The sequence below is a fragment of the Ptychodera flava genome, chromosome 22, assembly GCF_041260155.1.
Source record: "Ptychodera flava strain L36383 chromosome 22, AS_Pfla_20210202, whole genome shotgun sequence".
In the NCBI taxonomy this organism is placed as follows: domain Eukaryota; kingdom Metazoa; phylum Hemichordata; class Enteropneusta; family Ptychoderidae; genus Ptychodera; species Ptychodera flava.
This window is the reverse complement of record NC_091949.1, coordinates 3,331,846-3,355,826: the sequence shown is the minus strand read 5'-3', so window position 1 is coordinate 3,355,826 and position 23,981 is coordinate 3,331,846. Positions and strand designations below refer to the sequence as shown.

At 36.1% G+C, this 23,981-nt stretch overlaps 1 protein-coding gene across 1 annotated transcript; it reads left to right on the top strand.

Moving 5' to 3' along the window:
- Positions 1-10,161: 10,161 nt before the first annotated feature.
- Positions 10,162-23,771, top strand: LOC139122471 (uncharacterized). The gene is made up of 2 exons (XM_070687867.1): positions 10,162-10,303; positions 20,791-23,771. The coding sequence occupies exon 2, from the start codon at positions 20,823-20,825 to the stop codon at positions 22,272-22,274; it is 1,452 nt and encodes a 483-aa protein (XP_070543968.1). The 5' UTR covers positions 10,162-10,303; positions 20,791-20,822; the 3' UTR covers positions 22,275-23,771.
- Positions 23,772-23,981: the final 210 nt, after the last annotated feature.

Genomic DNA, 23,981 nt, shown 5'->3' with positions numbered 1-23,981 from the left:
GTGCTTAGTATCCTTGGTGTGTATTATTCTTTGAAATGATTTTTCACTGTCATCATCATTTACAGTAAGTGAATTTACAGATATTTCTACTTATTCTGATCTTCAAAATCATTCAATTAATATTCATGAATAAAAATAGAAATTCATGGCTTTAATAGTTTGTTTACAATGTTACCATAGCAACAGTTCATCATAAAAATATGATGAACAGTTAGAGCCACAGTGATTACAGTCAAATTTATCTGAGTAAAATATATTGGTCTTTGAGTACTTGCATGATCATTTTCCTTTGTTAGAAACCTTCAATCATCTACATGTATATGGCATGTACAGGTATCTTAATATTTGATGAGGCAATGAACATTGGCAGTTTATTTACTATTGACACCATTTCAAAGCAGCAAACAAAAAATAAAAATTCTATCATACGATATCACTTCAGTATCAAAAACATCTGTAAACACAGTATCACAGTAGTGTCGTGTACCCACGATGTCACCGCCTAGGTCCCCCTCCCCCTCCATTGCTATCCCATTAGTATTTTGTGCTCATGATATGCACCATATTGGTAGTCATGCACTTTACCTGGCGATATGTTGAAGTCATGCCAATCTCAATATAACAAATTTGTAAAGGATCAATTAAGAATTTATCATCCATGAAAGTGTAATTACTCTTTCAATCAATATTTCTAATCTTACTCTGAGTGAGCTCAGGAAGGCTGAACCTTAATGTGATATTAATAAATACAAAAATAGACATCTGACTCAGAAAGAGACTCATGTTTTTTAATTTGTCAACAATACAATGAAAATCAAACAGTGGCCAATCATATGAGATCAATATACCCTTGTTGATGTGTCAATGGTAGGTGTGATAAAGGTCAATCAAATGGATGATATTCTCTGCAAAGAAATGTACTTTGTTGGTCACAATCCCTGTGATAGGTATCCATCCGGCGTCCGTCATCAGTCTGTATGTATGTATGTCCGTTTGTGAGGATGTCCGTCCACTCAAATATCTTGAGAACCACAGTACTTACAGATTTGATATTTGTTGTGTAGATGCAAAATATGATTATGAGAAACTGTTTTTATTTTTTTGATATTATTGAAAATATGCAGATTAGCATAAAAAAAGGCATTTTTGGTAAAAAATTTCTTCATAAACGCTGGTCAGACAGCTTTGATATTTGGTATACAGGTCCTTAGGGATGACTGAAGTTAAATTTGTTCAAATTGTGATGAAATATGCAAATTTGTATTTTTAAGGAATTTTTTGTCATTTTTGGTCAAAAATTTATTTCATCAAAACCACATTTGACAGCTTTGATATTTGGTATACAGGTTCATAGGAATGATCAAAATATGATATATTCAAATTATGATGAAATCTACAATTTTGTATTTTTGGGGCAATTTTTGCCATTTATGGTCAAAACATTTGACTCTCAAAAACTACTTATCTGATATCTTTGATATTTGGGATACAGGTTCCTAGGGGTTATCTGAGTGATATATTGGAATTTGATGAAATCTTCAATTGTTGTATTTTTGGGTGAATTTCTGCCATTTTTGGTCAAAATCTTTGTTTTCTCAAAAGTTACTTATCTGATAGCTTTGATATTTGGTATACAGGTTGCAAGGGTTTATCTTCATGTAAGATGTTGAAATTATGATGAAATGTTCAGTTTTGTATTTTTGCAGCTAATTTTGCCATTTTTGATCTGGCTCTCCTGAAATGAGCTATCAAAGATATCCACCGTCATCAACAGATATGTGACAAAAAGTTATTCTCAACATAACACAGCAGAGCTCTGTTGACTGTTAGGTCGCTTGCTTTTTCAAAACTGCTTGTCAGACAGCTTTAATATTTGGTATACAGGTCCCTAGAATGACTCTTATGAGATAATTTCATACATTCAGGAAATGCTTAATTTTGTATCCATGTCTATAGTAGCTTCGGGGACATTGGCCCTATGTTTTTGAAAAGGGAAGGGTTTGATGGGTTTTGATCCTCTAGTGATTTGAAGAGTACTTCAGTTAGCTCATGCAATCAGCATGCGCAACTTTTGTTTTTATGTCAGCCTTGGTCATGTATGAGGTGTGTATGGGACATTTTTGGCATCTTCAACTCAAATATAAAGGAATGTACAAAAATGTTATGCAAAGATTACAGTCACACAGGGTTGTCTGAATATGATTGGAACTAATTTAGGAGAATTGGATCTTATAATAGTTCAAATCTATCAAAATTGTTAGGCGCACTGTAGCTTAATGTTGCAATATCACAAATTAACCATAAAACAAATGCATTGCAAAAGAAAAGATAAATAGATGAGCTTACATGTACATTTACTGCACCAACATTAATACAATATCCAATATTCCAAATTAGTGCCAATTGTGTTTGTATTTCAAAACACCTACAGCCGTTACAGTTGTGCGTATCCTGATTGATTATTTGGGATAATCCTTTAATACAAGAAGGGGTTATTGATGATCTTCATATTAATTTTAGTGTAACATGTCACATGCTACAGAATATAGACTGTCACAGCATGGCAACAACTGTCATCTGTTACAACATGGCACTGATGGGTACCAACGGTAGCTTTTTATGTCAGATTTTTTTCCTAACACTTTGACATCTTTGATTGCTTTCCTTGAAACACAACACTATGGAAGAAAGTATACCTAGATCACCACAATTCATTAAACACTTATTTTTATCCATTCAGTAAAGTCCATATTGAATATTTATTCATGATAATTTCTGTTCTTTCCATTTCTCAGAAATTACGGTCATGGCCAGGTCATTTTATAGATTGCTATGTCTGTCTTTTCCCTCCTTCATTTCTGTGATGTTTTCAAAGTTAATCACACCAGTGTGTCTTAGGCCTTTAAGATGATTAAAAACCGAAGTCTTATCATAGATGTGACATGGACAATGAACAACTTTCAGTCTTGTAACAGTAAAGTTTTGGCCATGGGTTTGACCTTTGGTCAGTGAACAGGAGAAATTGTTCACTGATCACCACTAAATGACAGAATTGGCTTACATTAAATTGCCATTAAAAATAAGCCAAAATTGAAATCATCAAGTAACCATTAACAATGATGTAGGAGTGAATGGTGAAATAATTAGAACAATCTCACCCAAATAAATTATTTGCGATAACGAAAACAAATATAAGAATCCTTGTCAATATTGAAAATGTTATATATGCCAGTATTTTCTTCATAGCTTGTTTCCCCTTGGGAAATCATTTTTTGCCACCAACACATCAGTAATCAGTCACGCCAAGTATTTTCACAACGCACTGCCCATGGCAATCCGAGACACAAATTGATTAAATAGTGACTGTCTGAACACGGTAAGACTGCTTAGTTCATGCACCTTCAAATACACTGCGTTTCATCACTCTTCACGCATTACTCGTCACTTACTCTCTCCTCCTCCCAACAGTTGTCAGCAAACACTGCCATATATAAAATATCAGAGAAACAAGGTAAAAGCAATAACAAAATTCCTGTATTTCTCAAAATGCGTTGGCCATGTCTTATAAGTATTCACTGCTTAAGGGACTGGTCAGTTTCTTCAGCCTGGGGGGGGGGGCGGTGGATTCATGGGGGGTCACCCTGTTTTTGACTTTTGTGATAGGGGGGGTCACCATGTTTTTGAAATGCCCAATAGGGGGGGTCAGTATGTTTTTGAATTTTGACACAGGCTCATCATTGCCTAAAATGCTAGTGTCAGCCACAAATTTCATCATTCAGTTGTATTTTTCGGCGCGCCCTTTGGGCGCGTAACTTTAATAATCAGTCATATTCTTCAGCACGCGCAACTTTAGCATATCAAGCATACATACATCAGAGATATCTGTATGTTCAATATTTTTCAGCGTGCTCTTCAAGCTCATTACTTTAATATATCAGACATTTTTCAGCATGCCCTTCAGGTGCATGACTGTAATATACAAGGCATATATATCAGAAATATCAGGATGTTTCATATTTTTCGGCGCGCCCTTCGGGCGCCATACTTTAATAAATCAGAGATATCTTGATGTTTGCTAAGTGAAAGTGTACCATTATGAAATCTGCATTTCATATTAGAAGGATGACAAATTCCTGATACTTTTCTGTTCTCTCTATGAGAATTCAGTATGAGAAAGCAACATGCACAAATATTTCACAATATATATTTGATACAGTGACTTATTTTAGAGATAGAAAAATGACAAGATATCTTTCCTTCTCATTGATGCAATTATTTTCCTTTGTTTCACAGGTTTTCTGTAGAAAGATGCTTTTTTATGAACAAAATAACAGTTAAAAAAGGCAGTTTTTGTCATTATTAGCTGTGCTTTTATGGTTTCAATGTTACAAGAAAAGGTCCTCTCAGATACTGTACACATCAGATTTGGCTAAAAAAGCTCTCTATGGCTCCTCAGGAGATTTAATTGGATGGTTGGCAAGTCGTAACACCCATCAAAGTTTTTGATTCACTGCTTTTTCCTCTTTGATATTAATGATTGACATCCATTTCTGTACAACAGTTCAGGACATCTGGTTAAGCATAGAAAGTGTGAAATACATTCACAGCTCATTCAAAATACAGCTCCTTCAAAATGTACTGTACTCAAACCTTAAGATTGACACTTTGAAATTCCTATCTTACAACTGACATGTCAACAATTTCATTAAAACATAGAATGATTATTTAAAATATAAATATATGTAAAATGTAAAATATAATACACACACACACACACACATATACATATATATATATAATATATATATATATATATATATATATAAAATTTATGTCCACCTTTTGTTTTACCTATGTCGCGCCAGGGGGGCGGTCACCCTGTTTTCAAAATTTGGAATAGGGGGGGGTCAGCCACTTTTTGACGTCGGCAAAAATATCCAACCCCCCCAACCCCCCCCCCCCCCCCCCCCCCCCCCCCCCGCCAAAGAAACTGACCAGTCTCTAAGTTTCGTTCAACTGTCCATGAAGCAAAGTCTCTATGCTACAAGAAACGGTGCCATTTAGCTCCAACATAACTCTTTGTGCTTCAAGAAACAGTACCTTTTAGCTCCAACATAACTCTGCTTCAAGAAACAGTACCACTTAGCTCCAACATGAAATCTCTATGCTTCAAGAAGCAGTACCATTTCACTACAACATAAAATCTCTATGCTTCAAGAAGCAGTACCATTTCGCTACAACATAACTCTCTGTGCTTCAAGAAACAGTACCATTTAGCTCCAACATAAATCTCTATGCTTCAAGAAACAGTACTATTTAGCTCCAACATAAATCTCTGTGCTTTAAGAAACAGTACCATTTAGCTCCAACATAACTCTCTGTGCTTCAAGAAACAGTACCATTTAGCTCCAACATAACTCTCTGTGCTTCAAGAAACAGTACCATTTAGCTCCAACATAACTCTCTGTGCTTCAAGAAACAGTACCATTTAGCTCCAACATAACTCTCTATGCTTCAAGAAACAGTACCATTTAGCTTCAACATAACTCTCTATGCTTTAAGAAACAGTACCATTTAGCTCCAACATAACTCTCTGTACTTGAAGAAACAGTACCATTTAGCTCCAACATAACTCTCTGTGCTTTAAGAAACAGTACCATTTAGCTCCAACATAACTCTCTGTGCTTGAAGAAACAGTACCATTTAGCTCCAACATAAATCTCTGTGCTTCAAGAAACAGTACCATTTAGCTACAACATAACTCTCTGTGCTTCAAGAAACAGTACCATTTAGTTACAACACAACTCTCTGTGCTTGAAGAAACAGTACCATTTAGCTACAACATAACTCTCTGTGCTTCAAGAAACAGTACCATTTAGTTACAACACAACTCTCTGTGCTTCAAGAAACAGACGTTTCCTTTAAGCACAGAGAGTTATGTTGGAGCTAAATGGCAGAGCTTGTCCCATTTAGTTTGAACATAACTCTCTATGCTTCAAGAAACAGTACCATTTATCTCCAACATAACTCTCTGTGCTTTAAGAAACAGTACCATTTAGCTCCAACATAACTCTCTGTACTTCAAGAAACAGTACCATTTAGCTCCAACATAACTCTCTGTACTTGAAGAAACAGTACCATTTAGCTCAACATAACTCTCTGTGCTTCAAGAAACAGTACCATTTAGCTCCAACATAACTCTCTGTGCTTCAAGAAACAGTACCATTTAGCTCCAACATAACTCTCTGTACTTGAAGAAACAGTACCATTTAGCTCCAACATAACTCTCTGTGCTTCAAGAAACAGTACCATTTAGCTCCAACATAACTCTCTGTGCTTCAAGAAACAGTACCATTTAGCTCCAACATAACTCTCTATGCTTCAAGAAACAGTACCATTTAGCTCCAACATAACTCTCTGTGCTTGAAGAAACAGTACCATTTAGCTCCAACATAACTCTCTGTGCTTCAAGAAACAGTACTATTTAGCTACAACATAACTGTCTGTGCTTCAAGAAACAGTACCATTTAGTTACAACACAGCTCTCTGTGCTTCAAGAAACAGACGTTTTCTTTAAGCACAGAGAGTTATGTTGGAGCTAAATGGCAGAGCTGGTGCCATTTAGTTTGAACATAACTCTCTATGCTTCAAGAAACAGTACCATTTATCTCCAACATAACTCTCTGTGCTTTAAGAAACAGTACCATTTAGCTCCAACATAACTCTCTGTACTTCAAGAAACAGTACCATTTAGCTCCAACATAACTCTCTGTACTTGAAGAAACAGTACCATTTAGCTCAACATAACTCTCTGTGCTTCAAGAAACAGTACCATTTAGCTCCAACATAACTCTCTGTACTTGAAGAAACAGTACCATTTAGCTCCAACATAACTCTCTGTGCTTTAAGAAACAGTACCATTTAGCTCCAACATAACTCTCTGTACTTGAAGAAACAGTACCATTTAGCTCCAACATAACTCTCTGTGCTTCAAGAAACAGTACCATTTAGCTCCAACATAACTCTCTGTGCTTTAAGAAACAGTACCATTTAGCTCCAACATAACTCTCTGTGCTTTAAGAAACAGTACCATTTAGCTCCAACATAACTCTCTGTGCTTTAAGAAACAGTACCATTTAGCTCCAACATAACTCTCTGTGCTTGAAGAAACAGTACCATTTAGCTCCAACATAACTCTCACGATTTCTCACTTGGTCAGAGTAACCATTTCTGCTTCATTGCCATGGATACGGGTCCGATACATTTGTTTCAAGTCTTCGTTTTGAATGGATTGGCAATATAAATTATCATGTCAACATTTCTTAAACAAAATCGTATCCTGTATTTGGGTTTCGATATTCTGGCTTAGGTTAGCGATCTGCCCAATCCATTCCAGCCTCTATTCGACACTGAATTATCGAAGATCAATGTTTTGTTGTGTACACTGGAACACTCCAACAACTCCACAATAATTCTGTTTGTAACTCCCGAATATCTGAATACTTTTGATCCTAAGTACCTCGCCAGAGTTATAATACATATGGAACACGTTAACGAGACTTCTCCGAGAACTTCAAGAAATGATGTATTGCATCGATATTCCATTTTTAAATTCCATCTCTTATTCTTCCCAAATTCAGTCATTTTATGGAATCGGTTTGTAAATACAGACATAGAGTCCATTCTTTTCGAACACATATTCAGTAATATTTAAGAAAGCCATTGAACGTTAGCAGCAGAACTGTGGACTATAACAATCTCATCCTTTACTCTCGTTTAACTTCCACATGAGAAATTAGCATCGTTACGAGTAGAGGATAAATGTCTAAGACAAATTAAAGGTAAGATTGTCGGGGATTCAGCCAACGCATAATATTTTACAATTTCTTCCTCACAAGTATTTCCTGACACACTTTGATTTCGTGAAATACGAAAGGATCGTTGTCTCCTTAAGCATGCAATTAAATTTTTATGGCGGTGAACGGATTTTAATACGTTTGCTTTCGTATTTTATGGAGACGGCCCCATATAGTTTTCCTGTATAAATAATGCACTTTATTCTAAAGGCTCATAATTATCTTCATGTCTTTGTAATCAGTTCACAAGAAAACTTGCAATTTTCGCAGATATTCCTTGAATTGTACTTATTCAGTGAAATAGCTTTTTAATGTATCCCAGCTACGTTCATTTAAACATATTTGTAACAGATTGGTCAAGTATCTGTAAGAGTGTACATTGTATCGTACATTTCTAAGCCATTTAGCCGCAGCCACGCAGATTTAAAGTCTCGCTTGAACTTCTCCCTCTATATCTGCTGTATGTGGATAACTCTTGGATCTCATATCAACTCTATATCTGCTGTATGTGGATAACTCTTGGATGTCATATCAACTCTATGTATGCTGGATAACTCTTGGATGTCATATCAACTCTATATCTGCCGTATATGGATAACTCTTGGATGTCATATCAACTCTATATCTGCTGTATGTGGATAACTCTTGGATGTCATATCAAATCTATATCTGCTGTATGTGGATAACTCTTGGATGTCATATCAACATTTCCAAGTTGCTCACCACACACAAACTGGTCTTTAACATCGAGTCTCTATGGTTTTCAAAATGAGCAGTTTTATATTTTTGATATGCTGAAGAGGTTATGATTATGCAGCTTATTGTTACCGCTAAAACTGAACCTTTTGTCTTGTTTTCTATCGTTGTTTTGTTTGTAACATGCAGATACATGTTCTTCTTCAACACTCATGCAGAAATGCTAATTGTCTAGCTCTTCCAGGCCAGAATTTATTTGTCAACAATAACATTGCTCGTGGTAAACAATTCATTGTGTTAGCAACTTGAAGGCTAATGCTTTATATATATTTCAACATACTTAACGGGGAAGACGAACAAACGGAATTATTACGTTACATTTTTGTCCGTTTAGTCAACAAGCGCATGACAAAAATGCGACTTATCATTTAAACGAAGGGTTTTTCAGTGTAGAGGCTGTTACAAACACAGTCCCTTCATCACGAAATGATATTTTAATCACTCGTATTTAAAATAGAAATATTCACACTCCTCTCCCGGAGAGATGAGGGAGTTACGGGTCATGCATTAAGGGATGTATAAAACGTGTAAAGTATAGTACTACATTCAACGATATTTTATCACTGTTGAAGAGGATAGAGGATGATAACATATTAAAAGCGAGTGAAAGGATAGACAAATTTTGTATTTTACGTGCGTCATGCTATACGAGATGTATTTCGACTCAATTTCTCACACGAATTAAGGGCGCTTTCACTAACAATATCAGTTAATAGGTGTCTGCTTTGGCAAATGAAATAATGTTGGAATAAAATATGGGGTAAAAGATAAAAATAATGAAATTTACGTCTGTGTTAACTTAACTTTTGTTCTCTTCAGGTAATCGGGCCAGTGACACTTTGTAGATCTTCATGTGCAATGTTCATTCTTGGAAATCTATCTTGTGTCTTTCGCTTTTTCAACTAAGTGGCATGGATAAATCACACCAGAAAACACCCGTAAGTGTGCAATCGAAGTTCTCAAAACCACGAGTCTCCTAAGATTATTTCCAGTTGTTACAGCATTATCATTCCTTCATGAACAAGGTTTTCAAAGACCCTACCGTTACCCTCATTCTATCAGGACTTCACTACAAATAAAACCGTCCAAGCAAGCGCCCCACTCACCCGTTTGTTTCAGTATGCTGGCATATAAAGGTGTAATTGAAATAAAAATCTTTGTTTTGAGAACAAGCTAAGAATAATTATACTTAAAAGTAGTAAATATTGAACTTTTTTTAGTTTTTCATATTGTGATGCTAACAAGCTGACAATGTTTATTTCATGTGCAATTGTTGACATTTCGATCCTTTATCAGCGCGGCTGCAAATCAGGAATGCTCATTAATAAAATTAATCCCCAATACAGGCAGCTTCTTCAATCGTTACAAAAAGACAATCTTGTCGGTGCTTTCATGAATATTGGACAAGCTTTAACTCATTCGCGAAGGAAAGAGCATGCGCAATTTGACCTGTACACGTTGTTGCTTGCATGATACAACAGCTGGGAGTTCATCCGTCATTGGATTATGCAAATTAACAACCTTTTGAGTGTGACCTGAGAGTGTTTTTCGCTATGAGCAGTACATATCCGCACACCGTGACTATAACAAGACACGCTCTCGCACATTTATCGGTTAATTCTGCCGTTAACAAATGTTTGTGGTTACGTCATTGCCGTATCAGAGTTGACGGAAAGACGCTACTTCTGTAGGTGAGTAATGAATTACATCGTTTCGTTCCATTGATGGAGTCCCGTATTTCGTTCCGATTTCAGATAAAAAATACTGTGGCAAGGTATAGGTGTGTCTTCCTATGGCCACTACGACACTAATCAAAATATTCCTTAGGTCTCAGATTTGAACAGGATTCAAGCGCAATATTCGCACTATACTACTCCAAAACCTCAGTGCTGTTGGCATGTGCTGTTATGTGTGCTGTTATTTCAAAAATATGTCATTATGCCTTAGCTTGCTCAAAACATCTGTTCTCTCTACACTAACCTTTCAGCACTATTGGGAAATAGGAGCCCTATGTTATTAATTTAAAAGCGTCGGTGACGTATACCCTCGAGAAACAGCAAATGTCTGGTGTTAAGGCTTTTAGCCCTATAACATAAAACCACAATGTTATGTGATTATCATCCCAGCCAAGGTAGAACATTGTTTCGTTGGTGAATAACATACGTTCTAGAACCTCATTGGAATGCGCAAATGAATAGTACGTATTTATATTCAACATATATTAAAAATTCAAAGCTGCATCAAAACTGATTATAGTGTAATAGGAAAATGGTATATTTAGAAATACCAAAAAGCCTAAACCGTAATTAAACGTACTATTCGCACGAGTGAATATTTGGTATGTACACACGAAATTGACACATTGTGATGGTAATCATAACTACATACATTTCGTTTGAATTGTTGTCAATAGGATGTGCACTCTTGAAATTTATTGATAATGTGTGAAAAATTGAACAACTTAAGTAGCGGATCACACATGTTGGAAATCTCGAATTAATGTATTTTACTGTTTAATGTGTTTATCACAAATATGAGCAAGGTAGTGCGCATGATTTATCGTTCCTTATTAAAGGGAAAGATGAGAAACAAAGAGTACAAGGTTGAATCACCAAGCATGATACTTTATATAGATGCGACGCTCACGATGAAGCCGATATTCGTATAAATTAAGTCTAGTAACCTTTTATGTGAATCCATATTCAACAAATTCAATAGGAGATGAGAGCGCAGCTGTACCCGCCAACAAGATAGTGTGTAATAGATAATGTGTTTGGTTGCGCAGTGATCATTAGGCTGGCTCAATTTCGGGTTTAAATTTCAAAAAGCTATATTTATTGACACATAAGGCCAGGGCTGCCAATTGCTTAAAATACTGATTGAGAAATATTCAAAAACAATTTTGAAAACAATTTTGTCACGATGGCGAGCATTGCTGTCTAGCGACAGGAAATGATTTCCATGAGCTTATTTTTACAGACCCGCATATTACATTCTGGCTGCAGTTCTATAATAATTTTATTATATTCAGGTCCTTCCCGTTGCATTTTATGCTGAAGTGTATATTATTTTGTTCTCTGTACACGTTGATAACATTATGCTGAGTACCTGGGCGACGCAATAATCCATATTTACATCCAGCTGACCTCGCTAGTCACGTCAAAGAAAATTATGCAGTCCGCGGAAAGCCTAGCGTAATGACAGTGCTTGTAAACGATATGTAATGGGAGAATAGCATTGGCCTCATTCTACGTCACCAGTCTGTCTGCTATCAAGCAATAAATATCGTATCATAATACATTTTAAGCTCAATGATAAAACCATCTTTTTTCAAGTTTAGGACATTTATTCTTGTGTAGTTTAGTCATTTCCTTTCACGTGCATTTGGTTTCATTATGCCCGGTTCCTGAACTCTCTGTATCGTGTTTCTGAACAGTCAAGGGTATCTGTACTGAACATACTTCGTGAGGCGATTCATTTCTTCAAGCTAACGTCAGCGACTTTCTGATGTATCAGATGATTGTGTTTACATCGCATACATGTACAGTCGGAGTTTGTGATGGTTGATCTGCAATCGTGGTGGTATGTGGATGAGGGCTGTAAGGATTAAACAATGGTGTTAGTCTGTTGCAAGACGAAGAGAGATTATTTGAAGAGTTTAGATCTCGTAGATTTTTTTAAGCCCTCACCTAATCTCTAAGATTACAAGAAAGTCTTGGAAACAAATGTCTAGTCTTATAAGTTGTGGATTCAGACCTGTTCATTACAGAGCTTGATAGTCAATATGGACAAGTCTTGATACTAATGGAGATTTGGTGATCAATACTGATTATCTCCATGCGTTTTCTCCTCTAGTTCGGCAAATCGAACGCACATGAACTTATTAATTAACGTATCTTTCACCATGTTTAGGTAACTGCTTGTGAAATGTTCTTATCCTATAATCTGATTATTATTTCTATGTTATCTACGCAGTTTTTGAGCAAATTGTAAACCAAATTCACAACAATCAGATATCGGAGGTAAATCTATAATTGTAAAACCTCATTTCATCAGTTGCATCAATAAGCCCTGATCAACTGTACAGCAGCACTCTACTCTTTTTATCTCTTTTCTGATCGCTTTCTGATCGCTTTTCAACCTAGAAAATTATGGTCTATATGACGTATATCTTATATTATTACATTACTCGCGTGAGTTGATATTATTATCCCATTTTGTCTCTTTGGAGAGAGAGAGAGAGAGAGAGAGAGAGGGGGGGGGGACAGACAGACAGAAAGACTGAAACACTAGTCTATTTATTAGGATAATAAAGGCCATACTGTTGTCCACTAAAATTATCGTAATCCGCAAACGGAATCAGGTTTGGTTTCGTATTCAGTTTCTGTTCCAATGTCTTCACACATACACAATCAACTAAAGCAGATCATTCACACGAAATGGTTTCGGAAACATCAGTCAAAAATTGTGTAACACGATACGCGCAAGACACTGGAGGCATTATTTGAGTATACACACAATGTCACCTGAGCAGACCAAATTGAATGATCAAGCCGTCTAGATATGCCACTTACATCCTTCAGTATATCTTACCGACGAGGTTGCGTCAGAATCTACAACTGTTTTGAAAGTCCCTTTTGAAATATCTCAAAAGAATGCCAAAAATATTGAACTTGCCATAAATTATCGGCGGGGAAAACGGAAGTGTTTTGTATGCGTGATATATGTCATTGGATTTCCCAGAAGAAAACGGATATGTTGGAATATTTATGAGGAAATTAACACGTCCAGCAAAGACTAGCTTATTTTCCAATTTATGGTGTAATTATAATTATGAAGTTATCAGTCAAATAATAAATACATGCATTTTGATACTTCTATTTCCGTCATTATAAGACCAATTTATCCATTGAAAATACCAAAAATTACTTCGGAGGCGTAAGATGTGAAACTATGCTACATGTGACTTTTCGTGATATACAACAACAATCGATCCTTGTCAGTTGTAGCTCCTCTTGGGAATAAAGCAAATATAAGCTTATTGGCCCTTGACAGACTTTGAAACGAATTCAGAGCGGTAAATCACATGAAATGAGCCTATCACACTATGCGGAACACTTTTCGCTGAAATGAACCAGCATTAAGAATATCACATTACAGCGATAAGATACTAAAGCATGGTCATTGATGGCATCAGTGAAATCATGTAGCCGTTTCCAATTGCAGAATGTGCAATGATAATTTGTGACTCTGACAACCAGAATTTAACTTCTAAAGTCATTAAACCATTCCTAACATTTATTTATCTAAAGGCAAAAACAAATTGGAAAGTACAAACGTTACAAGTTAGGGTATTTAGCGTACTACCGTACAACTTTCACTGATAGATGATGATAAATAATTTTTGGGTAATAATCTTGATGTTTTAATTTACGTCATGTTATATTGCATGCATCTAAGACCTTAAACGGAGAAATGTTGAATCTTTGATACATCGATCAGATTATTCATGGTTGCTTAAATATCTGGTGGTCATTTGCAACATATTTTCCGATGTACTGTTAAGGATACTGTTGTTTTAACAAAAAGGTAAGGGAATATTTTTCACTTAAAATAAAAGCATATGAAAACACATCACGATATTTTTGTATACATCGACATCCTTGTAAGTCAGTAATTTTATCGGTCTGGTTATTCTGATATTCAAGAGAAGTCAACTTTTTCTTATACAGTTATTTTAGATTCCTGCAAACAAATTATTTTCGAATAGGAATATCATTGTACTTTGAACTGGTGTTCTTTTTTGAATAGTAATAAAATCAGTAGTAATAAAACGTCAATTTACAGTCATGCCATCTTGCAAGTATGCTTTCCATACCCTACTTACAAATTAATCAACAAAGGTTGCCGATTTATAGCAGATTGGCCTACTTGACTGGAAATCTCTGTAATCAAAGTTTTTCTCAAGGCTGTCAAAGGCTTAGAGGACCTGATGGATATATGGTCAACTTCCAGAGTCGGTGAATACTCTACAAATGCCTTGGGCAATCCTTTATTTCCATCGTCCTGATCTTATTTGTAATATTGGCACTCGATTTTATTGCCAAGCCTACTGGAAGCAGTTAACTGGTTTGGTTATTTTAATTGAAAATAAAATAATTGAAAGGCTGAAAATAATTCATTCGTAATTATGATTCAAGGACAAAAACAAAATAAGTTTCCATTTTCAAACAAATTTCAAATATTACAACCACTAGACTAAGTTGCGAACTTCAAAGTTTATTAATGTAATTTTGTGATGTTTCTGTCACTAGGAACAAGGTCATTCTACAGTTCTGATATGTCTATATCCACATTTTATATAATAGCAACATCCATTTCCTTTAGCCAGCTTCTAATGCTCTTTCTGTAACAATCTTAAATCGCCATCAAGCACGAAAATTGAAATGAATCAACAGCTTTGCTTTTCAGCCATTTTGACCCATATCACTTGATATTGGAAACATCCAGAAATTTCAAACACCATTTGGTTTTTACCGCATGTGAAGATGATGTTCTGAAATCAACCATTTTAATTTCACGTTTAATTTCCATGTACACTTTTGAACGCCACGGTCGTTAGATTTAGTGATATTAGGCCGCGTTCAAAAAAAGGTGAGGGGGCTGGAGGAATCGCGATTGAAATCTTTTTTTTTTCAGATCCCCCCTCAATACCCTCAAAAATTTTCAAGTCCCCCTAAAATTACCATATAGCCGCATATTTATTAGGAATGCACGCACAGTGAAAAAAAAAATCATGTAATTTGTCGTTCTGCACGCAGATGTTCAACACTACTTCTTATCAGCAGGTTGTAGAGCCATATACCTAGGGCAAGTTCTTAAATTGATTCATTTTTAAATGCATCAGTGAACTTTTTGGATTTCTCAGTCTAGGCCGACTTGAGTTTTTCCAACTCTGGCCAGTTCAATGGCGCCAGCTGAAAAGCACACAAAATGACAATCATGAGAGAGTATGAAAATTGTGTATTCCTAGCTATGTTTAACCACATTGTGAAAAAATGAGCACAGTGACCTTCCGAAATTTTTTTTTCAAAAGTACAAGACATATACAGCTTAGATGCCACTTATAAATGTTTTACAAATACTGGAAGGTTAAAATATTCCATGAAATTAATGTTTTAATCTCAGAAATTTTGGGTGTAATAATGGCAAATTTGATAAAAAATTAATGATTCCATTTAGTCACACATTTTTCCATCGTACATTTGTATGGTGACCCCATCTTTTTTCTCGAATATTTGATTGTTCTCATATGCCAGAATTCAAAAATCCATGGTAACTGTTAGTCCCCTAGTCTTCCATGTGCTGCTCTCTGGCTGGATCTTGTGTACAAGTAGATGTATGTTTCACTGTCAATTGAGTGACCTATGACCGAAACTCTTCTTAAACTACATCAGAGTCAGAGCTACATGTATCACTGTCACTGCCAGTATGTAGTAGCAGGGCAGTAGTTGTATTAACGTTTTATTTTTACAATATTTTTGTTCAGTTTATACAATTGTGTTCTTTTTCTACTCCCTACAGCATGTTGAGCTGTCCAATATTCAGCTTGCCAACACAGCCTACATGTACCGTGCATTTGTATCATTCAATTATCACCAATATTTAGACAAACGGGCTTCGTTGACAAACTGAATATTGTGTTTTTCAGCAGCATGCTGTAGAGAGACACCAAGAAACTGTGTTTGATACATTGCATAGAAATATTGAAAAATGATCAACAGTTGTAGCTCCTGCCCCTTTACAAGGCAACTTGTTTTACGAAAATTTAATGGCATTCGAATACATTTTTAGATTTTTTTGAGATTTAAGACATAAAATGTGACAAAACGGTTCTAGATTTTGTTCAGTTATTACTAACATTAGAACAATCGGACGACATCAAAATGTTGGGAGTCAAAATATTTTCAGGTCCCCCTCCCTATAGGCAGGGCAAAACTTTCAAGTCCCCCCTCGACTTCCCCCAAAATTTTCGAATCCCCCTGAATTCCTCCAGGCCCCCCCCCTACCATTTTTTTTAATGCGGCCTTATTTACGTCATCGGCGCATTTCCCTCGGGCAACCAACTCAATAAATATGTAATGAGATCGACTGGCCGGCTAGCCACGTAGTGATACAACACAGATGTCACAGTGAGCGAACAAATAATATTGATATCATGCAAGATTTCCGCTGATCGTTATGTGTTTACATGGAACAAAAACCTGAACCTCGTTTTGAGCCATTCGAACGACAACGTGAATTCATACATATATGGAGATAGCCCTATGTAGCGTGAAACATATGGACAAATGGCTTGCAACTGCGACTGTAGTAGATTAAAAATACGCTTGAGTTATTTTAGGAGGGGAGATCTCGAACACGGTCGGGGTAATAGACATGATTCACATGGTATTGTCAAATTCCTCTCTCTGACTTGGTTTGGTCTGTTTATGAACTGTTGATAAGCTGTATTTGAACTTTGTTGTAAAAATTCTAACTTGGAAAGATAGAAATGATGAGGGTGAACGTGATTTAAAAAAGTCGGTCAACAACGTGATTTCACGTAATTATGCTAATAATCATGTATACTGGGAAACCCATGAGCAAACGTACTGCGACTGTCGTAGGGAAATCTGTGTGTGTGCATTTGTATATATATATATATATATATATATATATATATATATATATATATATATATATATATATATATATATATATATATATATATATATATAATATATATATAGATAGATAGATAGATAGATAGATAGATAGATAGATAGATAGATAGATAGATAGATAGATAGATAGATACAACATATACAATATATCAAAGTATACAGACACCCACACACACACACACACACACACACACATATATATATACATATATATATATATATATATATATATATTATATATATACAACCGCGGCAAAGCAAGTGCATAGATAACTGATTGTAATACAAACAGAAAACTACAATAGCAACAAGTACTGGAAAACCTTAAAGTATAGAAGCGGCATATTTATTTTACTGATAAAGAGCTAATAAACCACGGGTGCTTGGTTTAGATATGAGAAGTCTCCTTGCCAAACGTAATATAAGAAATCAACTTGGCATGGACTTCCTGAAGACAGTACCATTTAACGCCACCCTGCGGAGATTTCTTACTGACAGCGACAAAGTATAGATAAACAAGGCGAAGTTAGACTACATATTAATTACTATTAGTGTTTGTATTACAATCAGTTACCTATGCACTTGCTTTGCCACGGTTGTATATATAATGATTCTTTATTGTCGATATATCAAGAACCACGTGTATAATGAATCTGAAAGCTGATAATGCAATTATTATCGCAATGTACTTGGCTTTAGTGCGTATGACACATTCCCGTGTTTATAGATTTGCATTTGCATTTGCAACGCAACAGCACTGTACCAAGTCAAGATTGGTAAATTCGGTGCAGCCAACTAATAAATGCAGTCAATTTTACAAAATCATCACATACCATGTGTCTTAACATAATGTACTGATTTTACATAATATTGACCTTGACCTTATAATTTTGAGAGGAAAGTGAAGTTGTTCGTGATTGTTCTCTCACCAGCATACGCGAAAAGCATGCCCTCGTATTGAATTTTAATGCCCACTGCCTTCCGGTATCTATTGTCTGCCCGCTGCCCACTTCCCACGACAATTCTGCCCTCTTCTCACCACTGGCAGTCCCCCCCCCCCTGTCCACCAGATGTACATACAACATGTATATTTAGTATGTGTATTTGCCATAGAAATACGACGTACTATGTACAGAATGTCAAGAGTGGTGTGATATTTAAAAAATATCTAAAAAAAAATGTAATAGTGACATTTCTGCAGAAAAGGTATTGCTATATAATCATTGGAATGTGATCTATGGCTGGAAAACAGGAAAAGCTTAAGTGAAGCTTGCATCATCTGTTTCCCATTTAACTGTACAGAAAGTAAGCAAACTATTTATTAATCACCAAAGTGTGTTCATTCAGTGCATGGGTGTAAGTATATAAGTACATCCATGTCGACATTGCTCCGCTCTAAGTTAGGCGCTTAATCTTCCCTCAATTCTATCAACCACGGAATTCCCCTCCCTCTACTTGTTTTCCGGTACCTTCTGCCAAAAATTTTCTCTCAACCCACTTTAAAAACTGAAATTTTTTCCCGCCCACAGTGATATTTATTTTTTTTCTCCTCGTCCACTGATTACTTTTAAATTTGTAACGAACACATTTTTACACGACTTCGTTGATCGCACCTGAAACACGGATACGAATGACTGTATAATATTGTTGCAAGTCAGTAAGTAGTAGCATGTACATTAGGTATGATTAATTTACATCTACACAAACGAACTGCTTTGCTCTGAAGCATCTATATATTGACTATAATCCCAGACTGAGTGTAAAACTGTTCAGAGAATATTATAATCTTTAGGATGAGATGTGGGCCTGACGCCAGTGACGGGAGGTTTGTCAGCATTTGTTATTCTGTTGTCAACATTTTGAACATTTGACCTTTGCAGTGACGCAAATACTAATTCAATCAAGTAAACAGCTCAATGAAACACGATTGTTTTATGTAATCTTAACAGTGGATTTAAGTCTTAGACTAATAACTTGATTTGATATTAGTAACGGCACAATTCGTCTCTGCTTTTCAAATTCGATGAACTTTAGCAACACAGCAAATGTCTGTGAAAATACCAAGCCAAATATCGTTGAGGTTGATACATGCAACCTTTGAGACTAAGCTAAGACCCGATCTTTTGACTAATTTAGAGTAATTTTCAGGCACAGTCACTGTGACAGCGATCTACTATAAGTGATACATGTACAGAAAATCAGTGCGAGTCATCACTTTGTTTTTGAGAACTCTTGCGTGTTCACACATAGGGGCTACTTCTCTGTTCCCGGTTCCTGTATTATTTGATGACTGGCTAAAACACGGCTGACCCAACAAACTTGCCGTTTTGATGTACGTTATGCGCGATTTGAAAATATTTTATAGTAATTCACAACCAACGTGTTTTGAGGTTGTTTTACTTGCCAAGATCAAAGATAGCTTCTACCATGGCCTGTCTGGCAGTAGGCGTCATCACCGACTCCTCTCAGTGGGGGTGTTTTTAAAATGTCCAAATTTAAATCTCCTCCTGTAAAACTGCGCAAAGTCAGCTATCTTAGGAGTCACCGACATATACGATTCTGTGTTATCAGATAGAACCAAAACTGTGTCTGTGGACCATTATTTCAAGTAAAAATGAATCCTGAGGTTTTTCAGACAAGACAATTGGCTGCAATAAATAATAAATGAAACAGAATTGCATTTAAAATCTAAAAAATATCCCGCAATACGTGTTTTGGTTAAATTGACTACCGATGGAAAAGTAAGCTAGCTTGTACATTAACGTTGATTAAAATTTATTACCAATTTAGTGAAAATAACAAAGGACTTGTCATCTTACAGATTGATGACAAACCGTGAATTATTGTGTTTTTGTAAACAAAGTAATCGCCTATACAAGTTGAAAGGAGACAAAAGGGGCACTTTTCGCGAGCTAGCCTCTCTCAACAAATAGGGCCAGGAGATGATGCGGAAAATTATGATGAGGGCGCTTTCTCTGTGAGAGCTTTTGACACTGGTATACGAGAAATGTGTGTGTGTGTGTGTGTATATATACATACATACATACATACATACATACATACATACATACATACATACATACATACATACATACATACATATATATATATATATATATATATATATATAGAGAGAGAGAGAGAGGAGAGAGAGAGAGAGAGAGAGATACACACGTGTGTGTGTGTGTGTGTGTGTGTGTGTGTGTGTCAGCTAGCTTATCCCTGTTTGTGTCACGGTTACTCGAACCAGGTAGAGTGAATGTGTTTGTGTGAAGCAGTCATTGTCATTGTTGACAATCAAATTCAGTTTAATGATTCGTAAATGGATAAAACCAGAAAGCTGTCCAGAAGAATAACTTATTTCGGAAGAACATTCTGAGTATTTGTGATCATGTAAACTTTGTGATTGAATACCGAGTTATTAACATTCTTCTTCGTCCAATTCTCTGTAGGAATATCGGGTCACTGAGTTATAACCTGAATCATGTCGGACCAATTTACAGAAAAAAATACTGGTACCGAAGAGACGAAGCTTTTAGTGGAATCACCGAGCAAGTCGGAAACCATCATGTCAAGTACACGACCACTGTTACATAATGAGAAAGCCAGGGTAGATATTGTGTCAGAAGGACGATTGGGGGACTCTTCTAACCGTTATCGAAAACCGAAAATGAGGATAAGTAAAAGTGTAGACTACGAACGACTACCCCAAGATGATCCTAGTATATCGCCCCCAGTGGCCGTAAAGAAACGAAGTCAAAGTGCAGTATTTGATAGCAAAAGTGACCCTGTACCAAAATCGCCTATTTCAAACGAAAAATTGGCATGGAAAGCTGGTGTCAACAAAAAATCCGTACGACCCCATTTAGATGTGTCATTACTGCGACCCCACTCAGACGGGTCATTAAGGGGAGACTTTCTTCGGAAAGATGCTATCAAACAGGTTGATATTCAACACTACGGCAATGCATTTGCAGCTGAACAGTTTGGATTACCTTGTAGAAAATTGGACGCTAGATCAGCATCCATGAGAGAAAGACACCCAACAAAGAAATTATTACGAACTAACAGCGAATCCGCCATACAAGTCAATAAACTAGTTAGACAGCGATCACTGAACAATGGCTATCCATGTAGCGGTGGCATCGTCTGTTCCAATGATGATCTCAAAGAAATTATCAAGATTGCTCACAACAGCAAGGACGGTAGAAGAGAAAAGCCCTCAATGGCATCCATAGGGCGCCTCATGACCATGCCAGAATTTACACCCAGCGAAAAGGAAAATATATCGACGCGCTCTACAAGAGCAAATTTTGAGCGACTTGGCAGAAGTGCGGAAGCACCAGCGGCAACTGGAATGTTAGAGTCCAATCAAATCTTTCTGTCATCGAGCACACATGGTCGATCGCCAACGAGACAAACATCAACTATCATGAATAAAACAACACCGCTCACACATGTCTTAACAAGCTCATCAAACGAGCATATATTTCCAAATGTTATATTTGAAGGAAGTTACGAAAGTGAAGAGGAAGTAGCCGTGTTTGAGTTAAAACCGATTTCTGAAGTCACAGATGGTGAACGGGAATTGCCAGAACACCAAGCTTGTGAAACTACATTGACAGAGCAAACCGATGACACCAATGAAAGCCAGATTGATCTAGGCGCCTTGTCTGCCTTTGATCCTGAGCTCCTTGGGAAAGCCATCGAAGCTAGACTATCTGAAGAGATCTCTCAACAAAGCTCGGACGACTATGATGATGAACAGATCAAGGACGTAAAGAAACAAAACAGGATTAAAAGATCCAGCAAATCCGGTGAATTATGGGTGCCAAACCAGGAAGCAAATACCACTGGAAGTAAATGGCAAAGTTTGTTGACCAAATTAAACCTACGTAAAAAGGACGACGTTACCGACACTGGCGTCAAATTGTAAACTTCAGAAAGAAGTTTAAATTTTAAGTCTAACGTTTAAACCACTCTTTATGAACTTAGAGTTAAAATGTATAACACGATAGATGTACGACTTTGCGAAACAGTTTTCATGAGCATGCTCAGATTGGTTACTACCATATCCTTCCAAAAGAATTCTTCCCGTTTCAGTCATACAGACATGACCTAAATTGATAAAAATAGTAAAATATTTTTCAGAAGCAAAAATTTTCAGCGAGTTTAACATGTTCCACATAGGTACCATATTACTAAATCACTGCTAAAAAGTTATAATGATGATATATTTACAGTGATCAGCCATGGGGGGAGTTTCAAACCTTTAACTATCATGATATCATAGAGTTTAAACTTTCCCTGGCAAATTAGATCACAGACATTGCTCGTAGTTATCATCTTGCCAGTTTAGCACCTCAATCACTGGTTATCTTACGTGTCACGGTTGGTACAAATCTCCTACATATTCAATGGAAGTCCAACAAACACGATTGGAACTAATTTGGGATAATAATTCGATTCTCATATTTTTCAAATTTCTCAAAAATGTTAGGTGCCCTATAGCTGAATGTTGTCATATTACAAATTACTCATAAAAACAAGTGTGTGACTTAAAAAGAAAAGCAGATGAGCTTACATTTGCAGATCAAATAGACATTACTTCACCATCCAATTATCCCAAATTAGTTCCAATCGTGTTAACAATACTTGTTCCAACTTCCGTTTAAGCCGCAATTTGCCCATTATCGTCAGTTTCTCAATAGCTGTACTTTGATGCACCTAGTCCCTGGGAAATTAACTTATGAAGTATCAAATATAAGTAGACAGCACTATGTGTACGGTATATACATTGTTCTGCAGATTCCAGCATGAAGTGTATAATATGTCTAAATACTCCGTTTTAAAAAGCTGCAACAAATATCCTTTTAAGAAGCACTCAGAGAGATTTCCAGCTTTCCACAGGCAATATTCATATGGCAAATAAAAACATGTATCTATAGAAATATTTGTGGAATGTATATAAATTAAATCGAGGGAATAACTTGTATTCCCGCTAGATATTTACTTCATTGCTACAGAGAGGTTTTTACTGTGTAAATGTAAAGGGATCGAGTTTCACACTAAATATCATTGCCTTCAGCTGTAACATGTTTTATCACAAATATGTAGTTCAGTGTATTTTATGATTTTCTCACACTTTCCCGACAGTGCTCAAAATGTTATTTCAGGTTTTTTATATCTGACTTTTCAAGTTTATTTCAAAAACTTCAATTATCTAACAAGTGAAAATATCAATCGTGTCAGAACTCAGTAACAAGAACATGCGCAACGATTATTTTGAGATAAATCATTTATGGACATTTTGCGTTTCGTTATAGGTAAGCAGAAGATATACACACTGTTCTTTTATTTCTTGAAATTAACACAACTACAAACTATATATACTTCAATAAAATATGTCTCTACGGATGTTGCACAATTTTAACATGTTTCTGTATCACACTTACTTACCATAATGATAATTATCTCAAGGCTTATGCTGCATACGATTTCGACCCTCTATGTGTATAAATACTCTGAGGAAAATGCTAGAAAACATTTAAAAATACTGTTAAACATTGAAGGGATATTTTATAAAAAGTTATGTGTAAAACGACTGAAACGGTTGAAGCAATGGGGCTTTCAACGTTGGAAG